Raw genomic sequence first — 24,187 nt, 5'->3', positions numbered from 1 at the left:
ATGTTCGGGTCCACCAGGAGCTGAGCTGAAGCTCTGAGCCTCAGGCCAGAGGCTTTCTCCCACCTAAGGCTTCTTTCCCTGGATATTCATGGAGTTGTTGGAGGTGCTTGTCTTTCCCTGATTGAACATGTTTTTGTACAAGTGACCAGGGCACAGACTTTACAGGTAGAAAATTCTAGTTGGAGACCAAGCCCTGCTGCTTGCTGCATTTGTAGCCTTGAGCAAGTTGCTTCGGTTTTCTCCTATGAAAAGTGCTGGCTAAAAACTACCTATCTCAAAAGCCAGGCATGGTGGCACATGCTTGTAATCCAAGAACTTTGGAGGCTGAGACGGGGGGGGGGCAGCCTCAGCAACTTAGTCAGGTGCTCCGCAATTTAGTGAGACCCTGTTTCAAAACAAAGAGTAAAAATAGCACTGGGGTGTAGCTTGTAGGTAGAATGCCCCTGGGTTCCATCCCCAGTCCTGCAAAAAAAAAAAAAAAAAAAAGTCACAATGAAAATATAATAGGCAATGAGTTTATATCACAATCCTCTTTTTAATTCAAGTGAAGTAGGACAATTTATTTACTGATTTTGATACTAGAGATTGATTGAACCCAGGGGCATTCTAACTCTGAGCCACCACCCCCCCCATTTTATATATTTTTTATTTGGAAACAGGGTCTCACTAAGTTGTACAGGGCCTTGCTAAGTTGATGAGGCTGGCTGTAAACCTGCAATCCTCTTGTCTCGGCATCCCAAATCCTGGGATTAGAACACCTTGCTCAAGTTATTGTTCAGTGAAAGCTTAATTTTCAAGTTTATGAAATAATGGCCTTAGAAGAATATTGGAGGAAGGTTTATTTAGAATTCTTTGTCTGCTCCCAAGAACACGAAGGCATCGTTCTTGCCTTCAATTACATTAGAATCTGGGGAAAGGAGACAAATGCAGACAAGAAAGGCCAAATTGTGGTGCCAGATCTTAGTGTGTGAAGCTAAATTAAGCAAAGGAGACTCTTCCAGGCGGGTATAATTTTGAAGCATGGAGGGCTTTAGCTTAGCCCGTGAAAGGTGTGTGGGATGGATTCAGTGTAGGTGCTCAGGGAGGTCTCTCTCTGTGAGAGAGAGGGAGAATTTGACAGGAATCAATGGAATCAAGGGGTGGGGACAGGGCTCTGGCTGGCCACCCCTCTGCTCCAGCTCAGGCCCTCCACAGGCTGCACAATCTCCAGCCATGTGGCACGTGGGGCTCCTGGGCCTCCATCGGCCTTTGTCATGCATCACCATGCTCTTCTCCATTTCAGGTCTTTTGTAAAGTAAGATACAGATTTCCCTAGCCGCTTGTTTCTGAAGGACACACAAAGCAGCTTTGAAAAAGGTTAGCATTGGAGCAGGGAAAGAAGGCTGCCAAGAAGAACAAAAACAATCACAAAAGCCATCATCAACTGGCTGCGCCAGGTTGTGACTAGATTTGAATGCGCTCCTGACCTGTCTTCAAGACACAGTTGGAAGTTTCTTCCACTCTGAATGTAGCCTCTCCCTGTGCTGTGAGACTTTGAAGTGCTCTGGCTGGACATCACTTCCAGCAGTGCTAGGATTTTGTCTTTTTAGGATTACCTTCCTTTGTTGCCTAAGGCTGCGCTGTTTCTTGCCTGTGTTCTTCAGCCTGTCCCAGCATTCTTGGGCCCTGGAGTCCTAGCTGCAGGGGAGCTGCCTGTGGGCCACAGTTGGCCTCCAGAGATTCTTCCTGTAGGCTGCATGCCCTGAAATCCTGACCCGGACATTGTTCCTGTTCTCCTTTGCAGGTAGGCCTCTTTGGCCTTGTATTTCAGAATACTACCTGGCTCCAGTCCTCCTAGCCTGTAGGAGACCTTGTTAATGAGAACCAGCATCCTGTTGGCTTTATTTTAAACCCTTATGTAGCATTCTGAACATCTCAGGCACATTCTGCATGCCTTAAAATATTAGCTCGTTTCATTCCAGAGGGTGATTATCAGCATTATATCAGTTCCCAGTGATTTAAGCTCCAGACTTTTATTTCTTATGCTTCAAAGACTTTTGTCCTAGTTGATCCTTTCAGCAATTTCTGGTTAGTGTGGAAGCGTCTCTGATACTAGATTTATGAGAAAGTACTTTATGTCGTCGATCTTTGCCCAGGTTACTAGTTTTATTCATTTCTTTGGTCTTGGTTTCAGAATATTTGATACCCATAAAATAAACTGATTCCACTAAGAAAAAAATAAGCTTTCTTTTAACTAGATAAGACTTCTGTGAAACCAGGAGCCTTTTTAAAATTTTAAATCGAAGAAAATAAGTTATTGGTCAATCTCAAACCTCTAACCCATTTACTGAAATTTAACTAAGTACCATAAGATGCCTATAACTAGAATCCACAGATGATTCTGTTAGATTGTAAATGGTTTGTAATCTTTTTGTGATCATTAGGGAATTCATATGATTCTCACACACACTCTTTATGTAGGCAACAACACATACATGTTGACACTGGCAATATCTGAGCAGCGTTTCATTTGTTGACATTCAAACATTTTGAAAACGTTGAGCCAGTACTCTTAGTGATAATTTGAGATATTTCCCACACCCCATTTTGTTAAAAATGTGTTTGAGCCAGGCCTGGTGGTGCACACTTGTAATCCCAGTACTTGGGGGGCTGAGGCAGAGGATCACAGGTTGAAAGCCAGCCTCAGCAATTTAGCAAGGTTTTTAAGCAGCCTAGTGAAACCCCATTTCCAAATATGAAATAAAATCGAGCTGGGAATATAGCTTGAAGATTGAATGTCTCTGGGTTCAATCCTCAGTACCAAGGGGAAAAAAAGATTATTTTATTTGAGGATGTAAATATAGATCTTAATTATATAAACATACTCCCCCAGAAGCTTACATTGAGATAGATCTCTAGTCTGCAGTGTCTGGATATTAAAAGCTAAGAGGTACTCTACTGGAAATATATAAATCCAGGAGATGTTCTATAATTTAAAAGTCTAGAAAGGTGAGCCAGACGTGGTGGCACATGCTTGTAATCCCAGCATTTGGGAGACTGAGACAGGAGGATCCTGGTTCATGACAGCCTCAGCTACTACTTAGGCTCTTCGCAACTCAGTGAGACCCTGTTCCCAAATAAAGAATAAAAAATAGGGCTGGGGGATGTAGCTCAGAGGTAAAATGCCCCTGGGTTTCATCCTCTGTATCGCAAAAAAAAAAGGCAAATGTAAATGGGTTTTACGTTATTCTATGACTTTGAGGTGATCTGTGGTGGTGTTCTTTAGAGCAGATAAGAATTACATTTGTCTGAACTAAATTATTTGAATGCAGAGTCTTTCGGTATATATATTCTCAATATAAACGAGTCTATTTTATTTTCATTCTGTTTTTTTAATGTTAAAATATTTTTGACATTGTGTTTTCTATCTTTCCCTGTTCTGTTAAATTAAGGATTTAGGGCTTGAAAAAAGAGTTTAAAAAAACTATTATTATTATTATTTTATTTTATTTTTTTGTGGTACTAGGGTTCCTGGAAAACCTTCTACCTCTGGGCTATACTCCCAGACCTATTTTTATACTTTTTATAAAAAAATTTATTTTTATAAGTGGAACATATTGAGAGTGGTGTACATTTACATTGTGCTTCATGCCCTTCTCCCTCCACTCCCCCCCAATAGATAGTGTCCAGGTTAATCACGTTGTATTTATGCTATTTACACATATTCGTGTGTAGTTCCTCCATTGAACAACCTCAGCTTTCTTCCTCTCCTATCCTTCCATTAAAGCTTTGCTGAGATTTCCCCTCCATCATCTGGAGTCCCTCTGGTATTACCACTACTCCCTAGCTTGGACATATTAGAGAAAACATATGTCCCTTCTCTTTCTGTGCTTGACTTATCTCACTTAACATAATGTTCTCCAGTTCCTTCCATCATCTTGCAAACGCTATTATTTTGTTCTTCTTTATAGCTGAATAGAATTTCATTGTGTGTATTTCCCATAATTTTGCAATCCATTCATCTGTTGATGGAGATCTAGGTTGGTTCCATATTTTGGCTATTACAAACTGTGCTGCTATGGACATGGGTATGCATAAGTTAACATAGTTCTCTGATTTCAACCCCTTTGGAAAGACACCCAGGAGTGGTATAGCCGGATCATATGGTGGATCTATTCCCAATTTTCTAAGGAATCTCTATACTGATCTCCATAGTGGCTGAACTACTTTGCACTCCCACCAACAGTGTAAAAGAATTCCTCTTTCCCCACATCCTCACCAGCAATTGTTGTTCTTTGATTTCTTCATGTTTGCCACTCTGATTGGGGTTAGATGTAATCTCAGTGTAGTTTTAATTTGCATCTCCCTGATGGCTAGTAATGTTGAACATCTTTTTATGTATCTATTGGCCATTTGTATCTCTTTTTTTGTGAAATGTCTATTCATTTCAGTTGCCCATTTCTTGATTGGGTTGTTTGTTTTGCTAGTGAAGAGTCTTTTGAGCTCTTTGTATATTCTGGATATTAGTCCCCTATCAGCATGGTGGCTGGTAAAGATCTTCTCCCATTCTGTAGGCTTCCTCTTTAGGTTATTGATGGTTTCCTTTGATGAGAAGAAACTTTTTAGTTTGAAGAGATCCTACTTATTAGTTCTTGCTTTAATTTCCTGCGCTTTGGAAATCTTATTGAGAAAGTTACTCCCTGTACCTATATGTTGGAGTATAGATCCTATGCCTTTCTCTAACAACTTCACAGTCTCTGGTCTAATTTCTAAGTCTTTGATCCATCTCGAGTTGATTCCTGTACATGGTGAGAAGTAAGGATTCAGATCCAACTTTCTACAAATGGATAGCCAGTTCTCCCAGCACCATTTGTTGAAAAGGCTGTCTTTTCTCCAGCATATGAGTCTGGCCCCTTTGTCAAAGATCAGTTGACTATAGATGTGTGGGTTTTTGGAAACAGGGTCTCTTACGCCAGCATGGCTGGCTTCGAACCTGCGCGATCCTCCTGTCTCCGCCTCCCAAGCACAGGGATTACAAGCGTGCGCCACCACGCCCGGCTAAAAGAACTTTTAAGAACACTGTTGCTGGGCATGGTGGCACATGCTTGTTAATCCCAGCATTTGGGAGGCTGGGACAGGAGGATTGCTGTTCATGAGTAGCCTCAGCTACTTAGCAAGGCCCTCTGCAACTTAGTGAGACCCTGTTTCCAAATAAAGAATAAAAAATAGGTCTGGGGGTGTAGCTCGGAAGTAAAATTCCCCTGGGTTCCATCCCCAGTACCAGACACACACAAAAAAAGAACACTACCTTGCTTTTCTAGTCTCTATCACTTTTCATATTTTCCTGACCCCTGAGGATATTTAAAATTTTTAAACATAGTAAGTGTAGTTTGTTCCTACGGTGACTGATAGATTATTTCAGTTACTGGAACATTTGTGAATCTGTTTCTATTGATTCTTATTTTTGGTAGCTTGTTTTCTTATGTGTTTTAGGGTGTGTGAGAGTCTTGTTTGCTTATTTTATTTTTTTAATTGTTGCCTTGTAATCTGCTCATTATCCTTAAAAATTATTCATGGAGTTATTTGAAATTATTACAAAAGTACCTTCCCCAGGGAGGAATTATATTTGCGTGTGCCAGAGACCTGTGGTACTTTTAGTCTGAGACCACTTTGCAGCTAGTTCTGTGCTTAGGGTCCTGGGCCACTCACATTAGGGGACCCAGGTGACAACTCCATAGGAGGACAGGCTTGTGGCCAGCTTTTCAGAAACAGGGTTTCTCTTTCTGTTGTTTTTTTGTTTTTTTGTTTTTGTTTTTTGTTTTTTGTTTTTCTTCCTTTCCCCTCTCGTATGCTTAATGGGCAGGGCTGCCCTCCCTGCAGTCCTGAGGAGCAGCAGCTTACTTCTGCTCCATCCTTAAGCCCAGAAGTGGGGATCCCAGCCTCCTGTGAGAAGGTATTCAGTGATTCTGTTGCCTCACTTCTCCAGCTCAGTTTTCCCATGGCCCTGCTTGTTTCTTAATATCTTAACTGTGTCTTGTTTTTTTTGGAATTCCTTTTTTTTTTCTTTCTTTTTAAATGTTATTTGCAATTGCTTTCAGTAGGGTTGATCTAAATAACCCAGCCTATTGTTTTTAGAAGTAGAAATCTTCCTTATTCAATCTGTAACAGTCCTGTGAAGCTAATAGACAGACATATAACTGGGCTGCTGTTAAAGAATGAGGAAACTGAGGCCGAAAGAGGTGTCGTGATTTAAGATCATCTGAGAGGCGCAGCCTAGAACTCCTGAGAACAAATGTGTTTCTTTCCATCCCAACACTGCTTTTTCTGTTTTTTGGTTTTTTTTTCCCTGTTTGTTTTGTTTTTCTTGTGGTACTAGGGTTGGAACCCAGGAGCTTTGTACCTCTAAGCTATACTCCCAGCTCTATTTAATTTTTTATTTTGAAACAAATTTTTTATTTTGAAACAAATCTCATTTAGTTGCTGAGGGTTTCACTAAGTTCACTAAGTTCACTAACCGTGATCTTCCTGTCTCAGCCTCCCAAGTACTGAGATTAGAGGCATATAATCCTGGCCACCATGCCTGGCTTCAACACTGCTTTTGAATAATTTCTAAGTGTATTTCTAGAATTTTGAATGAAAAAGGTATATGTTGAGGAATATATTTTTAAAGTTATAATACCTTTATTAAATTATTTAACGTACTAACTGGTATACCTCATATTGTTGCAACTTTCTCCAGACAGATAAAGCATTTTAATGAAAAAAATAATGATTTCAACCTTTTTTTTTTTTTCCAGCTGAAGTGAGTAGTGAATATAGTATGGACAAGGCCATGATTGAATTTGCTATAATGGACCGGGAACTCAACCATTACGTTAAGGCTGTTCAGTATGCAATAAATCATGTAAGTATGTGTCACTCATCTGCTTATTTTAGGTTACAACTCACTGACCTACATGTAGAAACACAAAATCAGAATTCTTTTCTAACCTTTAATATTTCCTTATCTTTCCTGTATCAGCTATTATTTTTCTTTTAATCAGGATGTCTCATTGAATAGGAATCTTAAATATTTTCCCAGCAAGGCCACCAAGAGTTCAGTTAGCATATTAAACCCATTTTGGATTGTCTTGCATTTTTTTGTCTCAAAATGTTTACCCTAAGTTCCCATGAATATAAGTAGGTTTTTCCAAAATGCTCAAGATTGCATACAACTTGTTTTTATTGTTATATTTGTTTCAACATATAATTTAGACCACGTTTAGTTACTCATTAGCTGTAACAAATAGGCATCTATTGCAAAAGTCTTAGAATCAGATAACGTGGAAGAGTTTTAGAGTAAGTTTAAAATTAAAGAAGGTTGGCATTTCATTTTTTCCAGAAGCCAAACATATCTTTGTTGACTCCAGCTGTCGCAGGAAAAGCACAGAAGGCAGTTAAGGTGGGAACACAGCAACATCCTTTTTAGTAGTACTGGGTTGAGTAAGAATGAGCAATATGATTGCAGTAATGTTTCTGAGAAGTCCTTTGTCCTCTGACAGTGGAAACTCCCTGTTGAACTGATTTCCTATACCTGTGGAAGAGAGTGTCTTGTACTTCTGGTTTCTTTATTTGCTTTTTCTTACTTATGGTTATGGGAAAATTCTAAAAATCAAATATTTAACAAAATCAACTACTGTTCAGTGAAAGGGAAAAATTTCAGTATTAATACTTAGCCCAATGGAAATGAGATGATACAGTTATTTAACATTTTCTAGGTTTTTTAATGGTTAGGATTTTGCATGTAATATTTGTGATTAACTGTAGGCATGTCTGCTTACATTCCAGCAATAAACTAATTCAGCTTGTAAAATTCTAATGTTTCTGGCCATTCTGACTTTTAGTCCTAGTCTTAAGAATATTTCTTCCATAGAAAAATATGAAAATGACATTATATTGGCGTACTTGAAAATGAATAACAACCAAGGAACTTACTTCAGAGGTTTTTTAATTATAGCTGAATCCTAAAACCAGCCAGTTTCTATTTTAAAGTATTCTGATTTCATATATCTTGAATAGGGTTATAGCACTAGGGTTTTGTTTTTTTTTTTTTTTTAAAAAAAAAAACCACTGACTTAAAAGAACACAACTAACTTTATAACATGTTTTTGCTACCAAAGATTAGAGTTAGGTCTGGTGTATGGATCAATCTTGCTTTCACCTTACATTCTAGAAAGGTTGTTTGATAACTATTTTTAACTTTCATAACTTGCAACTATAACAGCACAGTATCTATTATTGACTAAAAATGAGATTTTGTAGTCAAAGAATTTTAATATTGATTTTTTTCTACCAAACTTTGAGATTCACAGATACTTAAAGTAGTTTTACAATAAGTATTGAATACTTCCCCCTTTAAGCAACTGAGTCACTCAAAAGCTAAACACAAAGAAGTCCCCCTCCTCACCTATATCAGCATTTCTTTCATCTTGAAGTCGTATCCCATCACCCTTGTCCCCTTTAGTGGGGAAGATTATACTTTGCATTTTACCCCATTTTTTAGCCCTAATCTCTTACTGGACTGTGGAGCAAATGGATTTAAGGATTCTAATACTTGTCAGGAAGATCCCTGGTATTTTATAGGAGGAGAAAACAATGTTTCTCCTTTCTGATGCCAAATTATGCTGTCTATGCAAGCTTGATACAAGACCAAGAATAGTAAATCACAATTTTTTTTTCCCCCCTGTGGTACTGGGGTTCCTGGAAGCCCTTCTACCTCCGGGCTACACTCCCAGACCCCAGACCTATTTTTATATTTTTATTTGGAAACAGGGTCTCTTAAGCCAGCACGGCTGGCTTCGAACCTGTGTGATCCTCCGGTTTCTGCCTCCCAAGCACGGGGATTACAAGCGTGCGCCACCACACCCAGCATACATCACAGTTTTTATAAGGTTTCTAAGACATGAAACCAATAGGGACTAACTGGGAATATGATCCTTATCTTTGAAATTACAATCATTGCTATCTTATTGATTGTTTTGGTGAGATATAGAAGAATGATCAGCAGGTTGGGATGGACCAGGATGGTATCATTCTTTAGAAACAGCAGCGAACAGCTGGGATGTAATCCCAGTCCTTGGAATTTCAGTGCTTGGGAGGCTGAGAGGGGAGGATTGCAGGTTAGAGAACAACCTCAGCAATTTAACAAGACCCTGTTTCAATACAAAAAATAAAAAAGAGCTGGCGGTGTAGCTCAGAGGTAGAATGTCCCTGGGTTCAATCTCTAGCTTCACAAAAAAACAAGCAAATAACAAAAAACAAACAAAAAGGAAAGAAATCACAGTCATCTAGGGCTCAGAATTCTTCATCTCCTAGTTCTTACCACTTTCTAAGTTATGGTCTTTGTTCAAGAAACTTAACATCTTGGAACCTCATGTTCTTCATCTATAAAATCCTTGGCCTGCCTGTTTCACAAGATTATTGTGTGAATCAGATTAGATAATGTATATCACAATACTTTGGCATTAATAAAATTTGATGGACCCATAAGATACTATATTGCAAACCCAGATTTCCAAAGAGAATTCCTTAGAAAGGTGGAACAGACACTTTCTACAAAACAAGTACTTTGTTTTGCTCACTTTATTTCAGGGACCTTTTTTGTTTTTGTTTTTGTTTGTTTGTTTAGATGATACTAGGGATTGAACTCAGGAGCCTTTTACTTCTGAGCTATAGCCCCAGCCCTTTTTTATATTTTATTTTGAAACAGGGCCTAAGTTGCTGAGACTGGCCTCAACCCTGCAATCCTGCTGTGTTGAAGAGCCTCCCAAGCACTGGGATTATAGTCATGGGCACCCTGCCCAGCTTTCTAGGTACTTATTTTGGCCTTGATTTGTCCTCTTCTGGAAGTCAAGAATCATATAGGAATTGCATACAAGCTTCTTAGGTTACAGAATCATGATCTCTAACATAAAGAATTTTTAAAATCAGGTTATCAAGAAAGAAGACAGGTAGTAGGGATTTGAGTCCTACTCATCCTTCTGCTCCATCATGGACTATGAGAGCTTCAGTACTTCCATTATAGGGACATTTGCCCAAGTTCTATCCATTCTTGTGTTCTTTGTGTTTATAAACTTTCACACAGATTTAGAAAGTTGAAAGAAAGACTTTTTTTTTTTTTACAAAATCATCAAAGAATTTTCAGTTCATTATTTAAACATCTCTCTCCTGCTATCACCTTCACAGAATTTAGAAGGTTATGCCTCTCTGAAAAGGTTTTGGAAGTTTACTTTGGAACCTTAGCAGTATGGATTAATTTACTGACATTCCCTGGGGAGTCCCTTAGGCATTTAGCAGAAGAGCTCCAATCTCCTGCTTTGTCTTTGAGAATGTAGGGCTGGTGTATTCCACAAGGCCTAAAGATTTCACTTGGAACGAGTGGCTGTTTTAGTGCTGTGAAACTCAAATAAAAAAACATCATAACTGGGTTCCAGCTAGTTTGGTTATAAGAGGAATATTAGGCAAAATGCACTAAAAAAAAGAAAAAAAAGTCTCAGTTTCTAAGACATTTATCAAAACTTTTAGAACATTCATCAAAACTTTTATGATGAATGAATTATGTACCTATGAAGCCTCTCTTAAAAACTCACAAAAAGCCGGGCGTGGTGGCGCACGTTTGTAATCCCAGCACTTGTGAGGCTGAGACAGGAGGATCGCGCAGGTTTGAAGCCAGCCTCAGCTACTTAATGAGGCTCTCAGCAACTTAGTGAGACCCTGTTTCCAAATAAAATATAAAATAGGTCTGAGAGTGTAGCCCGGAGGTAGAAAAGTTCCTGGGTTCCACTCCCAGTGCCACTAAAAACAAAAAACAAAAAACAAAGCAAAACAAAAAACACAAAAAAACCTCACAAAAAATCTCAGAGTTCTGTATGAAAGTTTATTAATCATGAGACCATACATGTGATGTGTGGCTATAAAATGGTGCACAGACATGTAAAACAGTTACGTCTCTTATCACTGTTACTATAGGGAAACCCTTTTCTTGGTTTTCTGTGGGAACCAGTGATGTTTTTAACATTAGACTACTGACAGTCCAATGTTTCTTCCCTCACTGTCAAAGCTTTTGCTATTCAACTATTTGACTATTTTTAAAATGACATCATTGGCTGGCTTTTTGTTCCCAAAGGTTTATTGAATAAATATTTACTAGAGAACTATGTGCCAAGCACTTCTAGGTACAGGAAATAGGAAGCCAATCAGCAAGGCCCACATAACCTTCACCTTCAGGATGTCTGAGGCCTAGAACAGGAGCCAGACATTTAACAAAGAGCAGTGCAGGTGTTATATAAGCACCGTTGTGGTGCGTGCTACCAAGGGAACAGAGGCATTCGGAGAGAGTCAGTAACTTAGGTTGCATACTGTCTTGTGGGAGTGGCTGGAGGCTCCTTCCTGAGGAAGTGATACTTAAGAGGAGAGTCAAAGGAGCCTCAGCATGGGGGAAGTTACAGGTAACGTCTTCATGTGACTTTTGCAGGAAGTGGAAGCATTTTATTTCTGATTGTCTTGATGTCTGAATTTTAGAGTGCCTTGGCCTATCTGAAGACAATTTGAGAAAACTAATCCAGAGGAGGCCTCCTTGCACATAGAGAATGTAGAGTAGTTGAGTAGCCTGCCTAAGGTTGGCCAATGATTCCTTCACTAACAGACTTGTTTTTCCTATGTGCCAGGTCCTGTGCCTTGTGATGCAAAGTGGACTGAAAAGTAATTTCATGGCAGATGTGGTGGCACATGCTTGTAATTCTGATACTTGGGAGGCTGAGACAGGAAATTTGCAGGTTTGAGGACAGCCTCAGCAAATTGTGAGACTTTCATCAATCTAGCGAGGCCCTGTTTCACATACCTGTAATCCTAGTACTTGAGAGGCTGAGACAGCAGGGTCACAGGTTCAAGGACAGCCTCAGCAAGTAAGGAGACTCTCATCAGCCCAGTGAGACCCTGTTTCCAGATAAAAATAAATAGGGCTGGGTTGTAGCTCGGAGGAAGAATGCCCCTGGGTTCGATCCCCAGTACCAAAAAATAATGTAAAAAAGGAATAAAAAATCAGGCTGGGAATATAGCTCAGACATAGAATGCCCCTGGGTTCAATCGCTAGTGCCACAAATGATGATGATAACAATAACTATGTTCTACCTCTCAGGCAGCAGTTACACTTCCTGAAATGAAACTTTTTAACATGCTTTATTGGTGCATTATAGTCTTACATCATAATGTAAATCATGTTGTTAGTGACATGCATGCACACAGCACTTGTTAACTCCCCTCCCTGTTGCCTTCCCATCTCCCCCTTCTCAATACAGAGTACTGAGATTAACATTGGTATATTTACATATGTGCACATAGTCATGCTAAGTGTCTCTGTTAATGAAACTCGGTGTTTCCCTCTTTCCTTCCTGTAGACCACCTCCCTGGCGCCACCGAGCTTTCTCCTCCATTATCTGGAATCCTTCTGCTATCCCAGTTACGCCCTTGCTTGTGCATATTAGAGACAACATATGACCCTTCACTTTCTGTGACTGGCTAATCTCACCTAACATAATGTTTTCCAGGTCCTTCCGTTTTCTTGCAGATGACCTAATTTGTTCTTTTTTATTTCTGAACAGAATTACATTGTGTGTGTTTTCCATAATTTTGTAATCCGTTCATCTGTTGATGGAAACCTAGGTTAGTTTTATAATTTGGGTATTGTGAATTGTAGTGCTATGAACATAGGTATGCACATATTACTAGAGTTCTTTGATGAAATGAGAGTATTTAGTATTTAGTACACCCTATGGTAGTCCTGTGTGTTTCTCATTCTTTGTTTATAAGTGCTCTAACTAAACCTATAATTTGTCGTGTGGACTCCAGATTTCTGAGGGGTAGGCATGGAAGGTGGGTACCAGTTTAATTCAAGGAAGAAGTCCAACCATTATCTTCAGGGTAGTCTGCAAAGTATTTACAACTTTATTTATTTATTTATTTATTTATTTATTTATTTATTTATTTACAGTACCAGGGATTGAACCTAGGGTCATTTTACCTCTGAACTATACCACTATCCCTATTTTTTAGTCTTTATTTTCAAACAGGGTCTAAGTTGCAGAGGGCCTCACTAGGTAACTATGGCTGGCCGCAAACCTGTGATCCTCCTGTCTCAGCCTCTCAAGTACTGGGATCACAAGCATGCACCACCATGCCCTGCTTACAATCTTAATTCTGTTATTAAAAAGGGATGGGAACCATCAAGCTAAATGCAAAATTACCTAACAGGTTCAAATTAATGTCACAAATTATTAGCAGTTGATGATAAAATATATATCCTTATTTATTTATTTATTTATTTATTTTTAGGTGGTACTGTAGTTCCTGGAAACCCTTCTACCTGTGGGCTATACTCCCAGACTTATTATATATATATATATATATATATATATATTTTTTTTTTTTTTTTTTTTTTTTTAAACAGGGTCTCTTAGGCTGGCTTCGAACCTGTGCGATCCTCCTGTCTCCTCTTCCCAAGCGCGGGGATTACAAGTGTGCACCACCATGCCTAGCGTTCTTCTTTTATTTTTGATGAGTATAGTTCTAGAGTTTATCAAAAGTAAGTAGCCAGGTGTGGTGATGTACACCTGTAATCTTAACACTTGGGAGGCTGAGACAGGAGGATACAAGGGTCTAAGCCAGCTTCAGCAGCTTAGTAAGACTCTCAGCAACTTAATAAGACCTTGTTGCAAAACAAAACAAACAAAAAAACTAAAAGGGCTAGGATATAGCTCAAAGGTAGAACTGAGTTCAGTTCCCAGAATAATATAAAAAAAGGGAATAAAGCTTGAGATTCAGATTACTTTGACCTTTTTTTTGTTATAATCCTTAATTGTGTGGTTTTACTTTAACAAAGTGTGTGTGTGTGTGTGTGTGTGTGTGTGTGCGCGCGCTTGTGCGCGCACCTGAGAGTGAACTCAGGGATATTCTACCTTTAAGCTATACTCCCTCACCCTTTTTTTGTTAATTTTGAAACAGGGTCTTGCTAAGTTCTTGAGGGTCTTGCTTTGTTGCCTAGCCTGGCCTTGAATCTGCATTTTTCCTGTCTCAGCCTCCCAAGTACTGAGATTACAGATATGTGCCACCTCATCCAGCTAATAAAGTTTAAATCTTAAAAGAATTAGCAGACCTTTATATTGCTCTTTTAGTATATTAAGTTATTGGAAAACATAGAGTATGTGTATTTTTCCCTGTCATCAAATCTGTTCATTTTGCTACTTGCAGCTTGTAGATTATATAAGATTATAAGATTTTAAAGCACTTAAGTCAGATTTCAGGGACATAGTTTTTGTTTTTTAGGTCAGCATTTTATAGTAGTCGAAGGTAAATATTTTTCTTCTTAACTGGGCCAGTTAGGCACTAGATTCATCCATTCTTGTTTTCTTCGCTGTTTTTCTATAAATCTGCTCATGGGTATTCCCTGTGTTACCTATCGTAGTTTCCAAGGATAGGCTAACTTGAACATGTTATTTGCCTTTTAAAACAATCATATTGAGCATTAAGAGAGTAGAAACACACTTTATATAAAGTATTAAAACCTGCACAGTCTTCGACATAATAAAACACAAGGTGGGCCAAGGTCCTCCCTTGCCTTGTCATCGTGCAACTAGCTTGACTGGGACAAATCACTTGCCTGTGCCCGCCCAGCCTGCACGGTCATCAGCTGGCCTTCGATCCACTACTGTGTATGCAGCCTTACAGGTTATCTTGCAAGCTGAGAGTTACCATTATAGTTAAACCAAACATGAGGAGAATTTGGCACTTAGAAAGCTAAAGGTGTATTTTCTAATATCGAAGGAATTTCTAGGACATAGGATGTAACCACCTAGATTTGATCATCCACTGAGTGTACAACTCACTGCACTCTAATATAGGCACCCTGAATCACTGACCAAAGAGGAAGGAGGGGGAGGTCCCTTCGAGGGCCGAAGATTCCTGAGCGTGGGAGAGAATGCTGTTGTCAGTGGAACAGTGAGGGGGTGGGAAGGCAGCACAGAGCCCTGGAAGCTCTGGAGCAGGTGGCCAGCTCGGGAGCGGCTCTCTTCTCCACTGTCTGACCCCACGCTCGGCGCTGGAGCGGGATGAGGCCTCGCTTTAACACCTTCTGCTTCCAAAGTTTTGAGCCTTTGCATCTATAGGAACATCGCCCAGGTGTGGAAATTAATAAGAAAACAAAAGGGCACCTTATGGTGCTCAATTTTGAGCTACCTTGCCCCAGAATGCACCTATGTCTGTGATTTGGAACTCCCTGGACAGCTATTTTCAAATTAAAGTTGTGTTTTGCAGTATCTTGTCTAATAACACACAAAGAATGTCCTGTGTATAGTATTTCACCGAGTTGCCTCTATAGGAAAGGATTTTGATATACAGTCTCTTAGGTTACCAAATTAAATGGAAGTTAGTAGGTGAGAATTCTATCTTAAAGTGAGACTGGTTTTTATGGTTAGAGAAATCTATCCTAGTGTTTGTAGGTTTTAAGTGGTGGATTTTAATCAGAATTATAAAACGTTTATATTCTTAATAGGCTTGAATGTGCCTCTAATGCAGCATTTCAAAAGCTTGCTCCATAATACTAATTAATCAAGATGTGAATAAGTATAATAGAAGAATAAGATTGTATGGTCAAGTAAGTTTGGGGAATGCTTGATTAAAAAGAATTTCCTTAAAGACTCCAAATCCTTTAATGTGCTTTTATGCAATGTGATTCTCCAAAGGAAAAGAATATTCAGAAATTTTCTAAACTTAGCTAGAATACTTTCTGGGGGAGGAACTGGTATTCTACAGAAACTGCTTTGTTAAATTTTATATAGGAGACTAAGAGCTAGATCTAGCAGTTGTGATAGAGGATTTGTGGCATCCAGGGAGGGAGGGAGGGAGGGAAAAAGAGATAGAGAGAAAATGAGCTTGAATGAATGTATGTAAAAGAGAGGCCAGACTCCCTCCTGAAATGGGCCTTAGAGGTGTTTCTACACAGAAGGTCAGGAATGAGCCAGACCTCCGAAAGACAATGCATTATTCCAACAGTGAAAAAGAGAAGAAAATATTGGGACATGCGAGGTGACCACTTGGCTGTCAGAGTCTGACGCACAGCGGACCCCTCTGGGGAGTCTATGGAGGGCTGACTAGAGAGGAGAGAAGGAAATGCTTTAGAGGAAGGGAAGGGGGTGGGCTACGGAACAGGCTGAAGGATAGGAAAAGTAGCTACTTTTTACAGAAAGATTTCAGATGAAAGGAAGAGGGGAGTTCCCAGAGGACAGAAGGGCAGGAAGAGCCGCCGTGTGGCCAAGAAAAGCAGACAGACCTTTAAAAAGCCAGGTTCACCCCAGCATTCCATGTAGGCGCTGGGGTGCCGGTGTGATTGTGAGCTCTGTCCTCCCCGGCAGCAGGCAGTCCTAGACCTCCTGACGACTTCAGTCACTGCGTGAATGTTCTCCAATGCAGCCAGCTCCTGTGGTGCTGAGCAGGCTACACTCTAGGGAGAGCGTTGACCTGGTTCAGATAACGACGTTAGCCTCCTTCCACTATCACCTTCTCACCATGCTAGATGAATAGCAAAAGGCTGGAGATGGGGCCTTCCCTCACTCTCCAGGAATGGTGACCACAAAGGAGGTGGGCAGACAGAGGGGCTGGGGGATGGACCACCAGTGTTGAAGTTCACCTGAGATGAATGCTTTTTCTCAGCATTTGAGTTGACAGGCATTTATTAATTTCCCAAGTTCAGTTAGTGAGTGCCAGTAGTATACTTTCTTCAATAAAGATACAAATGCCTCTTGACATATATACACACCCAACAGCTCACTGTTTTCTTTATAACAGTGAAGTAGTTAGACAGAAACAGTAAAAACACAGGAAATTCAGAGTAAGGGCAAAGAGCCGTCACTCAAATTTTGGCTCTTCTGTACTCTCACTCTGAGCTCAAGTATCTTCTGAAGGTGGGGATGGCTATGTAGGTCACAGAGTTCTGGTGAAGATGAGACATAATAGCATGGAGGCACCTGAACGGTTCTTTCTGTCACTAATTTACATGGTGCTCAGGAAGTTCTGTACAGCAGAGCCACTTCCCTTGACCTCATTGTAGCGTTTTTGGAGCTTAGACTGGGCTGCGGGACCTCTCTGGGAAAGGCCTGACCGTGTTCCTTCCAGGCTAAGGAATGGCCCTTTTCCTTTTCTCTGGTGATTGGGGGTAAAGGTGGGACGGGTTAGAACTTCGTGCCCTTGTCAGTGGTGTGCCCAGAAAGGCTTGGGCAGGATCAAGGGCCTGCGCGGTACCAAGGCCACTGAGCAGTGTGGCAGTTGCCCAGCGAATGTGACATTCCACGATGGTGATTCTTCTTACTCATGTCTGTGACAGTGAAAAAGAGATGGTGCCCTTTAACATATGCTGGCTCATGGCGGTGAGGGCTCGTTCTAGAGATAAGAGCCAGAAAACTAAGTGCAAGTTTGTCTTTTCTAATTCAAGAATAAATGTTATGTTTTCTTACATATTTTAAGTGAAAACTGAAATGCAGCTGAAAAACATATTTCTTTCATAATCATACTGTTTACTGAGCCTTCTTGCTTACATCTTTAAGTAATTTTTATTCACTTTATTAATAACAGATAGGAAAAATGCAGGGAGAGAGAAATATGTTGGATTAATTCCCCTGATGCATCATATACAAGTTGTCATTTATATTTCAAATGTGTGATCTTTGTAAGTTGTTGACAAGCAAGGGAATAGGAAAAGTTTAAATGGAGAGCTTATGAATGCATTTTAGTTTTTCAAGCCCCCGTGTGAGTTTGCAGTGGTCCTGGGAAGGAAAAGCCCTTTCATTCCGAAATGGAGCCAGTGCCCAGTGAACTATCGCTGAGAGAACAGAGGGTCTCTGTCTGGCCATCTTTCTTGAACGCCAAGCCTCTGGCAACAGCAGCCTTTCTGTTCTTTTGTTTCATGGCCAACCTGATATTTTAACCACTGGAGCCTCTTGAATTTCCTTTCTTTCAGAGCTAGAGTAATGCAGTTAGTCGTTGTGAACAGTTTTTAATTTAATTCCCTATTTCATCTTAAAATAACCATTTAATTATCTTCTAATAGAAAGTGATATTTAGAAAGGCCAAGTCAGTGTTATTTAACATGGAAACAATAATCAGAAATGGTGGCATCCGATTGCATGACACAAAAGATTTCCAGGTGCTCGGCTGGCTTGCCTTTTACCTTCCCCTTGTCTGGCTCCTGCAGAGACTCGCAGGGTCCCTGCCTGCCGTCTGGTTGCCTCAGCTGTGTGCAGTTCTTGGAATGCTGCTGGTACCAAGAAGCATGTCCTCTCGGCCCAACAGGTGACCCGCTGTCACCCTGAGGCTTATTTTAGCCCCTGATATGAAACAGAAGCCCAAAGTGTCCCATAAAATACTAAATCTGAACTCTAGGTGAACTAAGTCTTGGATGTGCTTAGAGACTCTTCCTCTTGCAAAATCAGAAATTAAATTTGACACGTAAGGTGTAGTTTAACTGTGTTTTAAAAGACTCATCAAAAATATCATCTGCTCAGTTGTTTCTTAGAACAAATTCTAAAGGTACTGCTTAAGCACCTATAAATAATGTTGGTGAAATTAGAATGTTATACCACATGTTGTATAACAGTGACAGAAATATTCAACAAGAATATGAAATTAAAGTACTTTGCCTTTGTAATGTGCAGCGTCCTGTATGACACTGTTACAGTAGTAAATTGTTTGGTGTTAATGTTCGGTTTAATTTTTTTTTAAGATTTAAAGAAGTTTATTAGAAAGGTAGAAATACAGCCCCATGCCAGAGTGGCATGGAGGGGTGACTCGAATGAATAACACCCCAGTTTAATTATTGAATTATTGAGTTTTCTTTTATATCTGCCCACTGTATAGTTGTGCGACCTTCAGCAACTTTCTTAAACCCTTTATGCTCTTTTGCAAAATCAACTTAGTAATACCTTCCCTTCCTATCTCCTGTCTTGATTAAAAATGAGATAACATATGTGAAAGTACTTCACTGGTAAGAGTGCTATATAAAGGCAAGGTTAACTTTTAACTTCTTTCCCTTGCAATGAAAATGTCTACCTACCACATTGCTGATTTCAATTAGTGAAGTCTTTCTTCTAAGCCACCTAAACTTAGAATAAATGGTGATGACTTGCCTCATATTTAGTTTCCTAACTCACAGCTTAAACTGAGAGGAAAAAGTGTGCAAGATTCACTCACTTTTCGTCTTTAATTAGTCATCTTTTTGGTACAGGCTTTATGCCGATGTGATCCCCTCCCCCAACTATGCATGAATCTCTTGGAACAGGTCAACAAGTGACTGATGTTGATGGGGCTTGCTTAGTCACAGAGTCACTTCATTATGAAACACTCAGAGGTGGACATCTATATATAACAAGGAAGAAGCAGTGATTCAGTCAAAACAATTCATACTTCGGTTATGAGAGTTTTAGTGATTAATTCATCAGGCAATAGTAAAGAATGAAAATAATGAAAACTCTCAAAGCCAAATATGGTCTAAATAATGCCAGATATAGTCTTGATAAAATCTAAATAAGTCACAGTCACCTTTACCTGCCTCTTACCCTTCTCTAGGCAGTAGGTATTTGATAAGAATGTTGGGCTGAGAAATACATATCTGGCTTTAAATCCCAGTTCTGCCAGTCTGTGACCTTGGGCAAGTCACATAATTTCTTTTATTTTACTTTTTAGAAGTTGAATTGCAGAAAGTACATGGTGTTTTGGTAAATGTTCTAAGTATTTACTAGTTATTTGTAATAATCAAGAGTCAACATTTTTTTTTTCTTCTTTTTTTGCAGTTCTGGGGATGGAACCCAGGGGCATTCTACCTCCGAGCTATACCTCCAGACCTCTTTCTAGTCTTTATTTTGAAACAGGGTCTCACTGAGATGCATAGGGCCTCACTAAGTAGCTAAGGCTGTCTGCGAAGCCCCATCCTCCTGTCTCAGCCTCCCAAATGCTGGGATTACAAGCATGTGCCACCACACCTGGCTCAAGAGTCAATATTTCTCCATACATTTTTTTCACTAGATAGCTTAAGCAAAATGTTACAGGCCTCATTGTTACCACTGCAATATATTTACTGTGAAGGAAGAAAAACCTGAATTTCAGTTTAGCCACATTGACCAATTTTGGACCTGATCATCAGTGCCCATTCTCATCTAGAATGAGGCTAAGTCATACAACTTCTGTACTTCATCTTTCTTATTTCTAAAATGAGGTTAAAGCTGGGCGTGGCAGCGCACGCTTGTAATCCCCGCGCTTGGGAGGCAGAGACAGGAGGATCAAGCAGGTTCAAAGCCAGCCGTGCTGGCTTAAGAGACCCTGTTTCCAAATAAAAATATATATTAAAAAAATAGGTCTGGGAGTGTAGCCTGAGGTAGAAGGGTTTCCAGGAACCCCAGTACCACCATACATACATACATACATACATACATACATACATACATACATACATAAAATGAGGTTAGAAAAAAGTAAAAAGTGTTTATGTAATTATTGCACATTGACTGTGTTCCTCTGACATCTTATGTGTGAATGGCCACAGAGCTATAGAGTGGAGGAGGCATCCTGATTCTTTCAAAGAGGATGGGAAGGAAGGGTTTACCTGTTAGCTCTTAGAGCTGGAAAGACATTCCTAGTGTTTGGATTTCTGAATTGAATCTTGGAACACAATTACCTAAAGAAATAACATTTAATAGCTGAGTTTCCAGTCTAGTGAAAGAAAGAAGGAAGGAACGAAAGAGAGAGAAAGAGAAAGAAAAGAAAGAACCTGGGCATGGTGGCACACACTTGTAATTCTAGCATTTGAGAGGCTGAGACAGGAGGATTGTGGTTCACAGACAGCCTCAGTTACTTAGTGACTTTGCAACTCAGTGAGACACTATTTAAAAATAAATAATTAAAAATTAGGGCTGGGGATATTGCAGAGTACTGGGGTTTCATCCCCAGTACCGCAAATAAATAATTAAGAAAGAGGAGATTTAAGCATAAGTGGTTTATTGTGATCCAGTTTCTATAAAGCTATAACAAAGCCCACTTGTAATATTGGTATCAGTTTGGTGTTTGTTTAAAGTATTTTGGTATTTACCTGAGGTCTGGATAAGACACTTCTCCCTTCTCTGCTTATTTAATATTTGTCCAGGGTTTGCTTAAACCAGGTTTGTAAATATCAGTTCGTCCTCATTCTCTGGCCTGTGACTAAGAGTCCAAAGCCAACCTTCTTTGCTCCCAGCAAAGGGACAGACAAGCCCTTCCAGATCACCAACCTCTTTAATGAACACCACAGCCTTGAAAAGTTAAGAAAGGTGATTATTATCACAAACTCTGAGTCTCATATATTATACATTTTCCCAAAGTAATGGTTGGAGAAATTTGGCCTAAACAAATAGTGGTTCTTCTCATAGATTTGGCATATATGAGATTCTTTTAGCATTAATGAACTACTTGGGGTTAAGAATATTGTTCTATATAACAGTTATACTAAAAAGAAGAAAAACTTTAGAAGAGCCAGTATTATTGATTCTTCTAAAGCTTTTAATTTGTGTTCTATTTTAAGGTGGCAGTGATGTAAAAATGAAGGAATCCTGGGTATTGAAAGTAAAATAAAAATAAAATAAATTTTTTTCTAGTTTTAATGAGATGCTTTCATTTGTATTATTAAAATATTCAGTCCTTTCCACAGCAGAAGCAAGCATAGCTAACATTGCTCTAGTGCCAGCAGCATGCCAGGTAGTATCCTACGTTGGATTTAGTTAATTTGTGCTGATTTTTTTTTTTTTTCTTTTGGTGAGGGAGATTGAACTCAGGCTCTTCACCATTCACCATTGAGCCATACCCTTAGCCCCTAAGTAGTTATTTATTTATTTTTTGGGGGGGGCCAGGCTAGCCTACAGACTGGTTCATGATCAATTTTTAGAAGCATTAAGGGGAAAATCTCTCCATGGAAGAAGGCAGATATGGTCGGTATGTGACATTCTATGGACTATGTGAGAAATGTTCAGCTGACTAATGGAAGGAGTACTGCAGCTGGAATCAGAAGAACTAGCCTCATGCCTGCTTCTCCAGTGCCTGATTGCTGACACTGAGTTTTGGCTTGTCCTCATAAACTCTTCTGTTTCCTTACCTGTAAAAAAGAATAATAATGCTTCCCAGAACAGTTGCAAGGACTACACAAGATAATGTAGGTACAATACTTCAAAAAGTAGTAATACTTCAAAAGAAGTAAGGTCTACTCCAAGAGGCATTCAGACAGGATCAGTTGTCTCTTTTAAGCTTCATGCATAGGGATGCTGTGAAATTAAATTTGAAAACAGAACATGAGAGCTGTTTTAAACATTTTGAAAGATTATTCCAGTGTACGATATATAATATTGTCTGTTTCCAGACTTGGTAGCTACCCTGTAGTTTTCAGCTTATCATCTGCTAGGTGTTTGGTTCAGAGATATTATTTACTTTAAGTAACAAGAATCGAAATATATACATTATTCTAAAAAGTATCCTATAGGCAGTGAAGCATCTAAACTTTGGATTTGTTTCATTTAGTACTTTAATTTTCCCATAATACAGTAGCTCTCTTATAAGTTGATGCTGGATAAAATGCATCCTTATTTACTCAATTAAAGTCTACGAGGAAAATTAGAAGGCAAAAGGTAGGTAGCTCTGCTATGGGGAAGTCATTTCAAGTGTCAGGAAGCCACAGTCATTATGGAGAAGAGAACTTGAGAGAACTCTCTAGACTGCTACACTGGAATAAGTGGAGCGGGATAACAGGATAAGACACATTAATAAATTGCTGGAGTGCTAATAGTCACCTAGCCTTTATCATGTTGGTCAGATGTGATACCTGAGGGGAAAGTTCCAGCCTTATCCGTGGATTGCCCTCATTCCATGCAGTAGACATGTGGTATAATGTAAAGACAGGGGTTTGAAATCAGATTTATTACCTCTTTATTAGAAGCCTCATGTCCCTTTAGACATTAATTATGTATCCTCCAAATAGACATTTCACTTGTCTTTTCAGCTACTATTGTCATATCAATTAAATTTTCTGAGATGGATACTTTGTGAGAACAGTAAGAAAAACTACTAACATTTCCCCTTCTTTCAAGTTTTAGTAGAAGTGGTGACTTCTTTTGGTAATTAAGATCTTGTGATTGGGGTGTGGAAGACTTGGAACATGGGAGAGAACAGTCTTCTTCTCAGCCACGTACAGCTGCAATACTTGCCCATGGTCCTGGTGTGGAAGGCTGGGCTTCCTGGCTCACAGTGCTCAGGAGAAAGGGCTTCCAGGAAACAGCACTGTCCCTTCTCCTCCTATGTGTTCTGCTTCCGCAGCGTAGGTAACACCAAGTATGTGCACCCATCTTCCACCATGTCTCGCCCCATGTGCCCTCCACACACACTCACATACAAAGACTGGTGTGAGACATACTTTTTCACCAAGCTTCAGTGTCCTATTGCTTAGATTCTAGTGAAGGATGGCTCTTTACGACCAGCTGAGCTTCGGTGTCACCAACCACTCCTGAGTTGTATTGTAAAGAGGAACTAACCTAAATGCATATAGGGAAGTTTAGTCTTCCATAATTAGGACTTTGGCTGCTAGCATCCTTGGATGTGATGTACCATAGAGTAGGCTGGTAGGAAAGAAATTTGATACAGGCTTTATGTATTCAGGGTTGTCTCGGTCAGCATTCTCACTGCTGTGTAAGTAAGCCTGACTACACCCACCTTGGAGGAAAGATTTATTTGCTCACAGTTGTTGGAAATTCTGGAGGTTCAGTTCATGTGAGGCCGGGTCTGCGGAGCTCAGGGCATGCCTGCTGGAAGCAGAGGGGGAGAGAGTAAGGATCTGTTCTCGCATTATGGAGGAAGGAAGCAGGAGTGGAGGGGAAGGACTGTCGATAATCCAAGGCCACACCCAGGAACCCTTCCTTAGCAACCAAGCCCCACTTCGGCCTTGCCGCCTTGTTTCTGTGAAGGCCAGGAGGACATTCTAAATCCAAACCACTGCAAGAATACTATGGAAAAGAATTTCCCAAAGCTGTAAGAAAAATTATGCCAAAAGGATGGGAGTAGTTTAGATATTTTAAAAATTAGAATTATTTTATTTCCCTTTAGCAAAATATTTTTATTT

General features: G+C 39.7%; 1 protein-coding gene across 1 annotated transcript in view; it reads left to right on the top strand.

The window, feature by feature from the left end:
- The window catches only part of NSMCE2 (NSE2 (MMS21) homolog, SMC5-SMC6 complex SUMO ligase), a gene marked incomplete at both ends in the record, with an annotated part of 246,769 nt that overhangs the window by 41,974 nt on the left and 180,608 nt on the right, over nucleotides 1–24,187 (top strand). The window contains 1 exon segment of the mRNA XM_080693640.1: nucleotides 6,777–6,883. Within this exon segment, the coding sequence (XP_080549766.1) occupies nucleotides 6,777–6,883 (107 nt within the window).

This window comes from Muscardinus avellanarius (assembly GCF_963383645.1).
Source record: "Muscardinus avellanarius genome assembly, chromosome: 4".
NCBI classification, from domain to species: Eukaryota; Metazoa; Chordata; class Mammalia; order Rodentia; family Gliridae; genus Muscardinus; species Muscardinus avellanarius.
Note: the sequence above shows the minus strand (reverse complement) of the source record. Positions and strands in the feature narration are given on the sequence as shown.